This window comes from Malaya genurostris, chromosome 3 (assembly GCF_030247185.1).
Source record: "Malaya genurostris strain Urasoe2022 chromosome 3, Malgen_1.1, whole genome shotgun sequence".
In the NCBI taxonomy this organism is placed as follows: domain Eukaryota; kingdom Metazoa; phylum Arthropoda; class Insecta; order Diptera; family Culicidae; genus Malaya; species Malaya genurostris.
In genome coordinates, this window is record NC_080572.1 from 43,637,544 (window position 1) to 43,654,051 (window position 16,508).

A 16,508-nucleotide genomic window follows, 5' to 3' on the forward strand; every position below is an offset into this window, starting at 1 on the left:
TTAATAGGGGATAAGCATCCGGTACATTCAATTGTTAAATAATGCACGGGAAATGAAAGTTTGTGCAATTTTCTATGAAAATTAATATTCATTTTCCAATTTTACACATAAGATTTCATTTAACCAAAAAAGTAAATTTTGTTATGCAAGAAACCTTATGAAGGGAATTTTATCGTTGTACTTCTTTGTAAGTTAACTAAAAGTATTTAGAGGATAAATTCTCAGCGGTTTCAATAAAACAAATAACAATAAAAAAAGTACTCTATAATACTGAATTCTTGATTCCGTTTTCAATAATAAACAAATTAAATATGATAATATATCGTGTACAACTTCGCTTCCGCCGTTTTCCGATAGGTGGCTGTACTGGCTGAGGCTGGTCAAAATATATAGATGATAATGCCTCGTACAGTGCCTAACGAATTGTCGTCGCCGTTTCAGTAACAGTTGTTCTTGTTTTCGTATTATTCACGCTCGAAAATGTCTGTTTATGTGCCCAATTCTCGTTATTTGCGGGAAGTTTTACTTTTCTGTTACATTTCGAAAAAAATGCAGCTGACGCGCATCGAATGCTCTCAGAAACTTACGGTGATGCTGCTCTGAGTAGAAGAACGTGTCGAGAGTGGTTTCAACGTTTTAAAAATGGTGATTTTGATGTCGAATACAAAACATGATGGTGGAAGAGAAAAAACCTTCAAAGATGAACAACTAGAAGCATTGCTTGATGTAGATTCGTTCCAAACCCAAGAAGAGCTTGCCGAATCATTGGGAGTGAGTCAGCAAGTCGTTTCAAAACGTCTCAAGGCCCTGAGCATGATTCAGAAAGAAGGAAACTGGGTGCCGTACGAGCTGAAACCGAGGGACATCGAGCGCCGTCTATTTGTATGTGAGCAACTGCTATAAAGACAAAATCGTAAGGGGTTTTTACATCGAATCGTAACCGGTGATGAAAAGTGTGTTCGATACGATAATCCCCAACGCAGAAAATCATGCGGAAAGCCCGGGCATGCTACTTTTTCGAAGGTAAAACCGAATATTCACGGCGCCAAGGTTTGTATTTGTATTTGGTGGGATCAGCTCGGTGTGATTTACTACGAGCTCTTAAAACCGGGTGAAATAAGGGGTCATAAGAGATCGCTACCGAACGCAATTGATGCGCCTTAGTCGCGCGCTAAAAGAAAAGCGGCCACAATATCAAGAGCGACATGACAAAGTCATCCTCCAACACGACAATGTTCGGTCTCACGTCGCAAAAGTGGTCAAAAAGTACCTGGAAACGCTGAAATGGGAAGTCTTGCCCCACCCGCCGTATTCCCCAGATGTCGCCCCTTTTGACTTCCACCTATTCCGTTCGATGGCACACGGCCTGGCAGATCAACATTTTCAATCCTTCGAAGAGTTGGAAAAATGGAATGCTTATCCATGCGTCAAAAAAGGACTCATTTTTTCGAGCCGGGATCCAAAAATTGCCGGAAAGATGGGAGAAAGTTGTCACTAGCGACGGACAAAAAAACGGCGGAAGCAAAGTTGTACACCTGATGTATCGAGACATGTATTCAAACGATCGCATATAGAGAGTTTTTGTAACATAGAGGATAAGAGTTTCACTAATCTAACATGAATGCTACTTATAACAAAATGGTCCTTGAACATTACCAAATAAATCCCAAGCATTATTTTCCGACAATTTAAATACTTTTGTGAAAAAAATGGATAAAAATAAAATCTGATAATGATTAAATTTCGCCTATTCTCAGTTACTAAAATATAGAGAAAAGACTTTTAAATATTTTATTAATGTGCTATTTAACAAATATTGTTCCTAATGCCTTTTTTAAAAATATCAGCGTAATTTTGAAATTTAGAGATACTAAAACTTGGAGGATAAGAGTTTAAACGGTTTAAACTATTTAATGTTTGTTATAGATTGTTCAAATGGCGTTTCTAATCCAATCTGCTTCATAGGTTTCCGATGGATTTAACAATTTTGTAAGAAATATGAGCAATCATCAAAACTTTGCCAGTTTCAAAATTTTTCCTGATCAAAATTTTAATACTTGGAGGATAAGAGTTTTAATAATCTTTTTGTACCACTTGTCATTAAATGTTCCTACGACATTGTTTAGAAAATCCGCATCATTGATTTGTGATAGTTTCAATGCTTTTGTAAAATATATGAACAATCGTAGAAATTTTCGCAATTTTAATATTTTGCCGGGTGAGAGTTGCTAAAACTTGGAGGATAAGAGCTTTAATGTTCTAAAGACTGTCCCAGAAAGTATGAACGCACTTTGATTTTGCTGTAAATAATTCACAAGTGTTAGATATTTAAAAATTTTATTCGATATACTGATAATATTAGACTACAACAACAGAATATTATTTTCAACATTTGCTACTTAGCCATTGTAGACTAGCTGGTTTCGGCTACCGAGACATGTTTCCTAAGATGTGCCTTCGTTAATGCCCAAAATTCCTCAATGGGTCGAAGTTGTGGGCAATTTGGTGGATTGATGTCTTTTGGGACGAAAGTGACATTTTTGGTAATATACCATTCTACCGTTGATTATCCTCAAAGGTTTTATCCTCACCGAACTTCCTGATTGCATTTTGCACGGCTTTATCACTTACTCCTTCCATTTTTGCTATCTTTCTCAGTGACAGTCCGCGTTCTGTGCACCATTTGTACATAATGTTTCGACGTTGTTCTGCTGAAAGTCCACGCATTTCGAAACAAACTAATGAAAACGAATGAACAACTGTACAAGTGATTTAGAGAAGAGTGTAAACAACAGGACGCAGCCGTAAAAATTGACAGATTCTGAACCATTGCGAAATGGCAGCGTCCATACTTTCTGGGACAGTCTTTAATATGTATACTGTTTATCATTAAATGTTCCTAGGGCATTATTTAACAAATCTGCATAATTGATTTGTGATAATTTCAATACTTTTGAGAAATATATGAATAATCATTGAAAATTTCGAAATTTTCTAGTTTCCCCCGATCAGAGTTTCTAAAACTTGGAGGATAGGAGTTTTAATGATCCAACTTCCAAGTTAAACTGTGGTCCTAAGATGCCATAAGAAATTCCCGACTTTTTCAGATCCAACTTCCGGTTCCCGAGATACAGGGTGCTTAGTGTAAAACTGTCAATTTCAAGCGTATTTTTCCATAATTAACGTGAGTAGCGAATTCTTTAAATTGGCTAATACATTTCTCTACTTAGCTGACTGTAGTCTTAGACCAAATAAACTCATATTAGATTTTCGTAATTTCAAATTCAAATAAAAGGACTAATAGTCCCATAAAAAATTAGCTAAATTTTAAATTTAATTTTAAGCCCGTCTTCCGTGTGCGTGTTCTTTGAATGAAAGTTTAACTCAGATTAAATTCGATGGTATGTACATTTATGACACATTTTTTTTCCATAAATACGTTTATTTCTTAAGGCAGTTTACATAAGTTTTTCTTCGCCGTAGCATCACTTTTACATAATATTCTTATCCTAATTTAATTCTAACATAGTCACAACGTTTTGAATTTATTAAAACATATTCTCTTATAGCTTAAATATCATCTTAGGTAACTCGTCATTAATTATGAAATCTACTCGGAAATATTATTTGAACCAAACGATTAACTTCTATAAATTATAAAATAAGCTGTTATTTTCAGACATTTTGTTGATAATTTCATAAACTGTTTCGAGTTTGTTTGTATCATTACATAATTTTTATTCTAATTTAGCTATTGGTTGAATTCATGGACGCAGCTGGGATCAGAACTAAGTCTTAAAAGGGGCCTTTATTAAATTGAAACTCCAATTTTCTTTATGAAATGATAAATAAGTTTCATGTATGAAAGGTCACGACAAGCAAGAATGTCTCGAACTGGGATATTGGATAGTTTACCTTGGGTACGCAAAGAATTTATTAGTTGAGATCTGACATCACGATACTCCACGCATGTCCAAACGACATGATCAATATCCCGATAACCTTCTCCGCAAGCACAATGATTAGTCTCGGAGAACCCAATTCGAAGGAGATGTGCATCTAACGTGTAGTGATTGGACATGAGTCTGGACATCACACGAATGAAATCCCTTCTCACATCCAGTCCCCTGAACCATGCCTTTGTCGATATTTTCGGAATAATTGAGTGCATCCACCGACCCAGATCATCTCTATCCCAAGATGCTTGCCAGCTGGCAAGTGTTCTTTGGCGAGACGAACTATAGAATTCGTTGAAAGCAATCGGTCGCTCATAAATTTCACCCTCAATAGCACCACGTTTGGCTAAATTATCGGCTCTTTCATTGCCTAGAATGGAGCAATGAGCCGGGACCCAGACTATAGTGATTAGATAATTATTATTCAATATGTCGTTCAGACACTGTTTTATTTTACCCAAGAAAAACGGTTCATTTTTGCCAGCAGCGATTGAGCGAATGGCTTCAATTGCACTCAGACTATCTGTGAAGAGGAAATAATGGTTTGGAGATAATGTGACGATTACACTCAAACTATAATGAACTGCTGCTAGCTCTGCTATATAAACAGATGCAGGTTCTTGAAGCCTAAATGAGGCCGAAACATTATTGTTGAACATACCAAACCCTGTCGCTTCTTCAATTCGCGATCCGTCCGTGTAAAACATTTTCTCAGAGTCAATATGCCTGAACTTACTTGAAAATATTTTTGGGATTTCCGTCGAGCGTAGATGATCCGGGATTCCACGCACTTCACGCTGCATGGATGTATCGAAAAATAAAGTTGAGTCAGGGGCACTTAGGATGCTGACACGGATAGGAATATATCTTGAAGGGTTGATTTCCTGTGACATATGGTTAAAATATACTGTCATAAATTTTGTTTGAGATCGAAGGTCGACTAGTCGTTCGAAATTATTAATTACCATGGGATTCAGCACCTCACATCTTATTAGCAGGCGTGATGAAAGCTCCCAAAATCGATCTTTTAATGGAAGAACTCCCGCCAGAACTTCAAGACTCATTGTATGTGTCGAGTGCATGCAGCCTAAGGCAATTCGCAAACAACGGTACTGAATTCGCTCAAGTTTGATAAAATGAGAGTTTGCAGCGGAACGAAAACAAACGCATCCATATTCCATCACTGAAAGTATCGTTGTCTGATACAATTTTATTAGATCTTGCGGATGAGAACCCCACCAAGATCCTGTTATTGTTCGAAGAAAATTTACTCTTTGTTGGCATTTCGTTATCAGATACCTAATGTGTCCTCCCCACGTGCATTTGGAATCGAACCACACCCCGAGGTATTTAAAAGTTAAAACCTGTTGGATCATTCTTCCCATCATATGGAGCTGAAGCTGCGCGGGATCATGCTTTCTTGAAAAGACGACTAACTCTGTTTTCTCCGCAGAGAATTCGATACCAAGATGAACAGCCCAAACGGACAAGTTATCTAAGGTATCTTGCAATGGTTTATGCAGATCAATAGCTTTGGGCCCAGTAACTGAAACCACGCCATCATCTGCCAATTGCCTTAGTGTACATGGGGTTACTAGACAGCTGTCAATGTCATTCACGTAAAAATTATAGAGGAGCGGACTGAGGCATGAGCCTTGCGGGAGACCCATGTAGCTAATTCTGAATGTTGCCAAATCGCCATGTGAAAAATACATGCACTTCTCTGACAAAAGGTTGTGCAAATAATTATTTATAACCGCTGGAAGTCCATGTTGGTGGAGCTTGTCTGAAAGAACATCAATGGAAACTGAATCAAATGCTCCTTTAATGTCTAAAAATACAGATGCCATTTGTTGCTTTTGAGCGAAGGCAATTTGGATGTCAGACGAAAGTAATGCAAGGCAATCATTCGTCCCTTTATTTCTACGGAAGCCAAACTGAGTATCTGACAACAAACCGTTCGTCTCGACCCAAGTGTCGAGACGTCGTAGAATAATTTTTTCGAACAATTTTCTGATGCAGGACAACATCGCAATGGGTCTATATGAGTTGTGATTGGAAGCTGGTTTCCCCGGCTTTTGAATGGCGATAACTTTCACTTGTCTCCAGTCAGGCGGAACAATATTTTGCTCAAGAAACTTGTTGAACAATTCCAACAAACGTCTTTTTGCGAGGTCGGGCAGATTCTTCACCAAGTTGAATTTAATTCTGTCCAACCCAGGGGTGTTATTGTTACAAGACAAGAGTGCTATAGAAAATTCTATCATTGAAAATGGGTTATTAATAAAACCATTATTTGGAGGAGATTCCCGTATAATGCTTTGTGTAGGAACAGAATCTGGGCAAACTTTCCTAGCAAAGTCAAATATCCATCGGTTCGAGTATTCATCACTCTCATTGCCCACGTTACGATTCCTCATTCGTCTGGCCGTATTCCAAAGAGTGCTCATTGAGGTTTCTCTTGACAAACCTTCGACAAAATGTCTCCAATAGCTACATTACTTGGCCCGAAGTATGCTCTTGTACTTGGTTTCTAAAGTCAAGAAATTTTCAAAATTCTGAGGAGTTCCTCCTCCTCGTTTTAAAAACGTCTTGAAAGCATTTTGTTTCGCGTGCTTAGCATCTGAACACTCTTTGTCCCACCAAGGGTTTGGAGGCCTTCTGTTAGACGATGGACCAAGAAATCGTTTGGTTTGGGCTTGTTCTGCGGCCTCCAGAATCGAACAAACGAGAAAGCCATATTCTTCAAGTGGGGGGAGCTCTTCCATTGAAGTTAAGACACTTGAAATATTACTTTGGTATTTAATCCAGTCAATATTTTTTGTCAAATCATATGGAATATTAACTGAATTAGCAATGCCTTTGTTACTGCTAATCGAGATGATGATTGGTAAATGATCGCTACCATGTAAATCAGGAAATACTTTCCAGGTGCAATCTAGTCGAATTGAAGTCGAACAAAGAGATAAATCTAATGCACTTGGACGTGCAGGAGGTCTTGGGATCCGTGTCATGCTACCCATATTTAGTACCGTCATGCTAAAATTGTCGCAAATATTATATATTAGAGATGATCTGCTATCATTGTAAACGGAACCCCACATCATTCCGTGCGAATTGAAATCTCCTAAAATCAAACGTGGAGCAGGAAGGGCTTCGACAATTTCATTAAGCTGTCGTTGTCCAACTTGAGCTCTTGGAGGAATATATACCGAAGCAATGCAAATGTCCTTTCCTTTAATGTTTATTTGACAAGCAACAACTTCTATACTAGAAGTCGAAGGAATGTTTAATCTATAAAAGGAATAACATTTCTTAATTCCTAAAAGCACTCCACCATACGGAGAGTCTCTATCGAGACGTATAATGTTAAAATCATTAAAATTTAAAGCTATGTTTGAAGTAAGCCATGTTTCGCATAAAGCAAATACATCACATTTTTGACTATGCAATAAAATTTTAAATGAATCAAGTTTTGGCATGATGCTTCGACAATTCCACTGCAGGACAGTGATTGTATCATTTGCGGCGGGTGATAAATTATCCATCAAAAGATACAAAACCTGAGACAATTGGCCATTGAGCTGATAACTGCTTCAAAAAGGTTCTAGCTATTGGAAGGAATGCCATTATGAGGGTCTTTAAGGGTTCAGATATATTGAATGCTGAGAAAATCCATTCAACAATTTCCGAAAACTTCAGTAATCCTGTTGGTGGCTGTGAAATGGAGCCCACTGGATTATTATCTTTTTCTGTACTAGATCCTGGATTGGTTTGTGAATTTGACAAACCAGGAGGCACAGTCTTTGGTTTTGACTTTTTTTGTTTAACACGGGGATCTTTTTTTGAAGATGAAACTTTAGGTGTCTTTTTTGGTAATTTGGAAGAAGACTTCTTTCTCTTAACTGACCCTTGGGTAGTGATAAACGAATTACCTTCACTATTTTCGTCAGAGTCAGAGTCCTCTGTTTCCTCTAGATTTGAAAACCCGTTTTCGGTTTCCAAAGGGGGGACATCAATGACCGTTTTAAGCATTTCTGCATATGTGCGCTTAGACCGTGCTTTTAAAGAAAGCTTAATTTTGTCTTTGTGCACTTTAAATGCAGTGCATACTGAAATATCCTCATGAGGACTTTCCCCACAATAAATACATTTTTCAATTTCCTTGTTGCAATCATTATCTTTATGAGGTCCTTCACACTTAATACATTTTGGTTTATTGCTACAGTAAGTAGCTGTGTGTCCGAATTTTTTGCAGTTCGTACAATTCATTACATTTGGAACAAAAAGCCGAACAGGGAGGCGAATTTTATCGACATAGACATGGGACGGCAACGCAGATCCGGCAAATGTCACTCGAAACGAGTCTGATGGGCGATAAACTTTTTTTCCCTCTTCATAAACTACTGAGTACAGTTGTTTGCACTCCAGTATTTTCACACCCTCAAGCATAGAGTTCTTGAAACGACCAACACCATGCTTGAGTAAATCATCTACCGAAAGACTCGCTTCGGTAACAACACCGTCAATTTCGACATCTTTGGAGGGTATGTAAACTTTATACTCTTTAATGAAATGTTCCGAAGAGACAATATCATTCGCGTGTTTCAAATTATTTACCACAACACGAATTTTATCGTTATTTACTTTTATGATCTCTTTGATTGAAGAGTATCGTGATGTCAAACCTTTATTAATTTGAAAAATGTTTAATGGCTTTGATATACGTCTAAAAAAGACTATCCAAGGCCCAGAAGAGCTCTCCTGATATTTTTTCGTTCGTGGGGGTATCGGATTCATGCTAGGATTTACGTCCATGGATTCATCCATTACATTAAAATTTTTAACTAAACTTTAAAATAAAATTTGAAACCAACACTACACAGTACTCAATCAAAAGGAAAAGAAAAAACTTCTACCTTGAAAATGTTGTCTATCTCCGTTGCACTGCCGTGTAGATCCTCGTTGCTCTAGATGTTCTTGTTGGATGTATCTGGACGTTGATACAATGCTGAAGCTCACTGTAGCGATAGAATATGATGTGATGCTACTGCTACCTGACATCCAGCACCACTCGAATTCCGATTTGCTTTCGTCTTCGCCAGCTGTAACCAGCGCAGGTCACCGGTGTATACCTGCGTGTTGTATGGCAGTGGAAAGACCGAGTTGTCTTGTCTCCTTCTTCCTTGTGCTCCGCACCGATATGCTTCTGCACCGAAGTGCCTTCGCACCGGTGTGCTTTTGCACTCTCCTGCTTCTGTGTGCCTTTGCACTCTTCTTCTTCAATGTGCCTTTGCACTCTCCTGCTCAGCACTTGTGGCTGTATATTGTGGCCTGGGTAGAGCTTGGGAAACGCCCTTTGTTGTTTCCTTCACCAGCTTGGCCCAGCACTAGGGCTCTCTTATGCAGCACGATTTTACGTTTTAACGGCTGCTGCCAACAGGTCTCTACCTGTAGTTCAACCGTTGTCGTATTTAACGCGTGTAAACTAACCAGCGTTATTAAACTGTACGCTTCTATACACAACCTTCTCGGTTGAACGGCTATTACTGAATGATTTATGACACATTTGTTTTGGGCTGTTTGATTGATTACTTCTTTGGTTGAGTGTAATTTGCATTAAGAAAAATTTGATGATCTATACCATAGCATTCAAATAAATTTCGAAAGGAAAAATCGAGGATATATGATGGACTTTTATGATTCATTCTCAGAACGTATGCATAAGTTTTGAAGCAACGAAACAGATTTTACCAAAAATGACGATGAATCATACGAAATAATTTTTATATATCATGGGGACTTTCGCATTTATTTCAAGACGATTAGTTATAATTCTAATTTTTTTCACATTCATGATAAAAATAAAAGTTCGTGAAGTTTTTATATTCAGAAAAAGCCTTAAGCTAGTGATTAAAATCTAAGATATTCTTACTAATTGCATTCAAAATCGACATGACACACACATATACTGAAAAAAAAAAACAAAATATAAAAGAAAACAGTTCACTCAAAGGGGAAATCTTTTTATTTGAATAAATTTGAAGTTGATCGTAATGTTGATTTCAAACTTCTCTTGAATTTTGATTAATTTCGAAAAAAGATTTAACGCAGGCTTATACTGATTCTTCACTTGGCAGGAATATGCTCTTAAAATGTTTTTTAGTAGGCTTTCGTGGAATTTTAAGTTTTAATGTATGGTTTATGATGTAGCATTGAAGATAGATACAAGTATTCAGTGAAATTAAAAACGTTACTTGGATAAGGAACACTCAAATGCTTGAGACATACACAATGAAGAATTCATATTTTATGAAAGTCCGTGTGGAATTTGAAGCAGTAAATCTACTCAGGAATAATTCACTAGTATCGTGGAACATACTGTGAAACCCTATAACTTACTTTTAGATTTCGCTTATCGCTTGAACGGAACGAGATTTTATGAGATAACTTTTTTTTCTATTTCTTCCCAGCAGCCCACCTGGCGACTGTGGGGCGAGGAGCGCGAGGAGGATGCCATTTATACCGTCTACTTGAAGAAGGTCCGTTACCACCGGCCGACACCGAGTGCCAGTAGTGTAAGTATCCTTAGGCTTCCGTAGAATCTATTCCACGGTATCTCTTTCCGAGGGAATCTTATACACTCAAATGCTAGATAGCAACAAGACTCCATCAGTCGTTGGTGTTGGTGTCATTGGCAATAATTATTCTTCCGTTTGTGGAATGCAATTAGTTTCCTATCAAACTCAAAAGATGGTTGTTTCACATTGGAGTATGCGTCTTTCATCAAAATATTGATTGAATCAGAGCAGATTTTGTATGATTATGTGTTTATTTTTACCACTTTATTCTGTTCGGGAATTTTTTCGCTTGTTGGCATAGAATGGATTTTTTTTTTCCGTGTTGGTATTTAATTAAAAAGGGGATTAATTTCTTCATCTCAACCCGAGGTTGGTAATTTGGAACAGGCAAAGGAACTGATATAAAATGTTGTTAGGTACGTGGAATGGCAGTTGAATAATGATGATTGAAACATTGATAATTTAAGGATTCATGCAGTGATGTTTTATTTGTTTCGTTGTATGTGATACGCAAATGCATTTTTACTTTGCAAAATTATTCACTTTGCAATCTCAGATAGCTTAGTTTTATGCATTATGAGTTCGCTACGCAACAAAACATCCACGAGTTCCCACAGCTCATTCTGCTTGTAGTATAATTTCTATTTAGCTTACGCTGACCACGATGACAAATCACCCAACGAGCCCTCGATTCTAGATACAGTGCAGCGTTAGACTGTGAACAATTTACAATGCCGCTGAATGACCGCTGCACTTACGGGGCGTGTATCTTCGTTTGAAGGCCAGATTTCCCACGCGCTTGACTGTTTAGTTTCAGTTCATTTGAAACAATAGTAAAACTGATTAATGTCCCATTTTGAACGAATAGCTCCGACAAGCCGCGAAATGATGAACTAACCTAATTTTAACGCCATGTTCGATGAATGCACGAGTTACGAGTTACGTTACGAGTCACCAGCTAAATTAAAAAAAACATTTGACCTTTTTTTTTGCTCGTCGAAGATCTTTGCGGATTTCAATTGGCGGTACGCCTCTGCCCCGTTAAATTTTTGAATAAAAACAAAAATAATTGTGTATAAACTAGTATAACCTTCAAATAATCTCTTGAGCCAAATTCAGAAGAATTTTCACGTGCAACACTGTTTCAAATTTTACACATTTAACCCTGTCATTCCGATGTCGAAAGTCGAATCCGTCGATGTCGATAAAATTCAGGAATTTCGCATGAGACCATGAGATCTTTCATTTGTATCTAAATTTTCGATTGAAAAGGCGTCTCATAGTCAAGTAATCACGTATCAATATCAGTTTATAATTTTAACACCCTTTAACTTATAATTCCGGAACAGTTTTCCATGAGACCATTGTACCTTTCATTTGAGCCTTAGATTTTGAAAGTGTGAAACTAACCCTGAGAAATCGTAATGTGTTCGATTTTTTTTGTTTTCGACCACTATTTCATTGCATCGCCACTTCCATTATGATTGGACAGCATTCTTCCCCTTATAATTCCGAAACCGGAAGTCGGTTCCGGATGAAATTTCAGTACAATCTGTTAAATAGATAGATCTTCTATTAAAATTTGAGTTTGTGAAAGTTGGTTTAATCGTCTCCGAGATAGCGATGTAAGTTCAATTACCGGAAAGCTGGAAACGAAATGAGTTTTGTTCGCAATAAACTAACAAGGTCTGCAGAAGTTTAGAATATTTTGCTAACCATGAAAATGAAATTTTTACACTTATAACCTTGTAATTTTGGATCCGGAATTCGGACACACGAACGTTTTGCTATCTGGACGAACCTATTCCAATGGTACATTCGGCCCTCCGGGTCTTGACTCAAAAATCGGTTTTCCTAGTGGTTGTATAGGAAAAAGGTTCTTGAGGTAGCAAAAATATATTGCAAACTTCTAGACAGGATTGAAATTTTCAATTTTTGTGGGATTCAACACGAAATTTAAATGTTTACCATTATTGATATAACACTGCTCTCGATAAATTCTAATCGTCATGTTTTCTAGAAAAATATAAAAGGGGTTTCAATTATTCGACTCAACCATACAAAAGCATCTCATCTTTGACCCGTTTTTCCTGTGCTTTTTCTGTAGCAAGACTCGGACGACGAAATATCACACCTGGAATGGGAAACTGTGCGAGTACGATTCGTGAAGGCAGCTACTCTGTCCCGGCTGGTCGATGCTCTGACGACGGATGATGGAGAACTGGAGAGTACCTTTGTGAATGTGTTCCTTACCACCTACCGGACATTCGCTCAGCCCGAAAAGGTGTTGGAGTTGCTACTGAACCGGTACGAGAAACTACACTCGGAACCAGCGGCTCTCGTGCCCTCGGAATCGCTGAATGATCAGCACAAGAAAACTCTAGGTTTGTTCGAAGTCGAACTTTTTTGGGATGTTTCTTACAATATGCTCTTTAATTTTAGTCTCCGTTCTGCACGTTTGGCTGGATGGATTTCCCGAAGATTGGGACACGGAAAACTTGCAACGGCTTCTGGCGTTTACGTCGAAGCGATTGCCAAATTCAGAGATACACGTTAAAGCTTTACATAGGTAAATTAGCCAGAAAATGTCTCTCAAACCATGCATCCTTATGATTTTTTCTCTTCTTTTTGGCCAGGTATACAAATAGGTTAGATAAGTACAGTAGGATACCACCGCCATTGCCATGGTCCAGCGATTATCATGATCTGACCGATCAGTTCGGGGGCCTGTGCTTGACACCGGCCTTTCGAGGACCACCTTCACATTTATTGAACTCGTACCGATTCCCTAATATCCCCGTGAAGCACTTTGCAGAACAGCTGACACGAATGGACATGGAACTGTTTAAACGATTGATTCCTCATCAGTGTTTGGGTGCAACCTGGTCCAACAGAGACAAACACGAATGTGGATCGGTACTAGCCACCGTGACCCAATTCAACGCGGTGTCCTTCCGGGTGATATCCAGTGTGCTTATAGAGCCGCGATTGAAACCTCAGGTATACTGAATAGGAATATCCACTTGGTCGCGTTTTCTCCTAACAAGTTCGTTTTGATTTTCAGGAACGAGCCCTTCTCATATCTACTTGGATTGATATTGCACAGGAGCTACGACTGCTGAAAAACTTCTCCTCGCTGAAAGCGATCATCTCAGGATTACAGTCGAATGCCGTTTATCGACTGTCAAAAACCTGGGCTGTGTTACCCCGGGAGAAACTTGAACTATACACGGAATTGGCTCGAATATTCTCCGAAGACAATAATGCCTGGGCCCAGCGGGAGGTTCTGATGCGAGAAGGTACGGCCAAGTTTGCCGACACGGTCGGTGAGAATGACCGGCATCTGCAGAAGGTCTTTCAGAAGCAGAACACACTGATAAGCCACGGAACGATTCCCTACTTGGGGACATTCTTAACTGATCTTACAATGATTCATGCTGCCATTCCCGATACACTTCAGGATGGGTTAATCAATTTTGATAAGCGACGAAAGGAGTTTGAGGTGCTAGCACAGATTAAGCTGCTACAGGGTGCTGCCAATACGTATCATCTACAAGAGGACGCACTGTTTGATCGGTGGTTTGCTTCGCTGCTTGTTCTGGATGAGCGGGAAGCGCACACGTTAAGCTGTCAACTGGAACCGATGCCGGAAATGACCAAACGACCCAGCCACCAGGGCCACAAAAAAAGCGATTCTATCGCGTCCAACAGCAGTAGTGGAGCAGGCTCTCAGTTCTACTGTGACATTAATAGTGCATCCAATCACAGGTAAGTTAATTATCAAAAACGTTACCGAAATATAAAAGTTTATACTTTATTACTATCTGTTGCTTCTAGCTACAGTTCCCGCAATAACTCACTAGACCGGGACGTAACACCACCGAATGCTTCGATACTTTCGGCTGCCAGCAGCGTATCGTCGCTGTCAATGGAATCAACTACCTCGAGCAGCCAGAAATCCAACCACCTTAACGGAAGTGTCAATCGAACACCGCAATCGAACCGGGCTCACAATAGCGCACCGAACTCGGCTTCCAAAGGGCACAATAACGGTCTGGAGGCTCCCATCATCAATGGTCAGCTGAAGGACGATTCGCCACTGAAGAAGAGTTCACCTGATTTTTACATCATAAAAGTTACCTACGAAACGGAACATGTCGAGCTGGATGGAATAGTTCTTTACAAAAGCATCATGTTGGGAAACAATGAGCGAACACCGCAAGTCATTCGGAACGCGATGTTGAAGCTCGGATTGGAAGGTGATCCGGATAAGTACACTCTGGCGCAGGTTCTGCCGGACAAGGAACTGCTTCTGCCGAACAATGCCAACGTGTACTACGCGGTCAACACGGCGTACAATTTGAACTTTATTTTAAGGCCAAAAAAGGATGCGGACAGTGTACGATAAGGAAAGAGTTTCGAGCTGGCTAACAATCGAGGAACACTCATAGTTTTTATTGTATATATATTTATTCGAACAGGAGTAGCTTCGCCGAATTTACACGGATAATGGGAAATTTCTTTGAAAAATTTACTGATATTATTCCAATGTTACATTTGACGACCAGCTAATTTTGTTCTAGTTGAAATCATCTGTAAAAAAGTAATGATACTGATAAAAACCGAAGAATTGGATATATAAGAAAACATAATATATTTTAGCCGCGTTAAACGTATTAAGTTTTAGAGGACAATATTGAATAACTGGTAACAAAATAGACTTTAGCGGCAGTAATAGGTTGAATATACAACCGGAGTGGGACGTATATTAAAACTGCACTGACAACATACAGAGCTTTGTTTTAGGAATTAGGAGTATCCTCTATTGGAATTGAAAATAAATTGTTTAATGAAAATAAAACAATTTAAAAGAAATGAGCGTTATTAACGGAAACTAGCAGACTAATTAATGTGAACTGAGTAACACTGTAAGAAATAAAACGACTCCGAATTAGTCTATCTTCAAACCATATTCAATATTGACATGGAAAAGAAAGCATTATTAACTGCATTCCGATCGAATGTAAAAACTTCCATTCTCCATTTCGAATGAGCGATGGTTTTGTATAGAAAACTAGAACTCGACATACGTAATGGAAAAAATATTTTGGTTCGATAGAAAAGCAGAGTAGGGGTGATTGTGTTCTTAAGAGCATGGTTTGGATTCAAAACAACATGGTACGGACTCCAATAAAAATAATTGTCATACAATTTGCCTCAGTACCATTCAAGTCTGTTACCTGGATTGAAAGGCTAGATATGCTCGACTGGCAATGTACGATTCGTAATCAGGAAGCTCGCTGACTCTAGTCAAATTGAGTATTATGGTCTTTGTAAATAATGCGATTTGTAATCATTTCACATCAACTTCGAACTTTCACGTAATCTAATGAACTGTGTTTTCAAATGGTAATTATTACATTGTTAATTACTTTCTCGGTTATGCAAAACACCCAAACCACCATTTATGAACCATGTATATGTATGTATGTATGCCTACACCCTCACCCATCTACATATATGTGTATATATTTATACATATAAATGATCGCTTTTACTTCACCAATATTCATATGAATAAATACAAATATTTGCACACATGCTTACGTATATTAATACATATATAAGCTAAGTAAATGGAGGTTTGGGTGTAAATTCTACTAATTGTAGCTGGAACTGTTAAAGGAATATAAAAAGGGAGTACTTATTCGAAATACCATTGAATTCTATTAATATTACACACGTCACTATACGAAGTGTTTATTACCAACAGTATCACTGAAAAAGGATGTAATTAACATCCGAAATACGTATCTATATTAGGGTGACAGAGGTATTTCGGCCCTCTTTAGGAATGATTTTATTTTGGTCCACTTTGTAAAAATATCCACCAAATGTTGTAATACCTTCAAAAAACCCTTCCACAATAGGTAATTTAACGTGATTAGCTTCAAATTGATGCAACATGGGT

General features: G+C 38.3%; 1 protein-coding gene across 6 annotated transcripts in view; it reads left to right on the forward strand.

Annotated features, from left to right (window-relative positions):
• The window catches only part of LOC131439619 (ral guanine nucleotide dissociation stimulator-like 1), a 112,433-nt gene extending 96,942 nt beyond the window's left edge, over positions 1-15,491 (forward strand). For 3 of the 6 annotated variants that reach the window (XM_058610863.1, XM_058610864.1, XM_058610865.1), the window contains exons 3-8: positions 10,430-10,534; positions 12,645-12,921; positions 12,980-13,106; positions 13,174-13,537; positions 13,602-14,305; positions 14,375-15,490. In XM_058610863.1, coding sequence (XP_058466846.1) covers positions 10,430-10,534; positions 12,645-12,921; positions 12,980-13,106; positions 13,174-13,537; positions 13,602-14,305; positions 14,375-14,945 — 2,148 coding nt within the window. In that variant the 3' untranslated portion in view covers positions 14,946-15,490. Of the gene's footprint in view, positions 1-10,429; positions 10,535-12,644; positions 12,922-12,979; positions 13,107-13,173; positions 13,538-13,601; positions 14,306-14,374 lie in introns of all 6 variants that reach the window. The other 3 variants (XM_058610868.1, XM_058610867.1, XM_058610866.1) reach the window with 3 other exon arrangements.
• Positions 15,492-16,508: the final 1,017 nt, after the last annotated feature.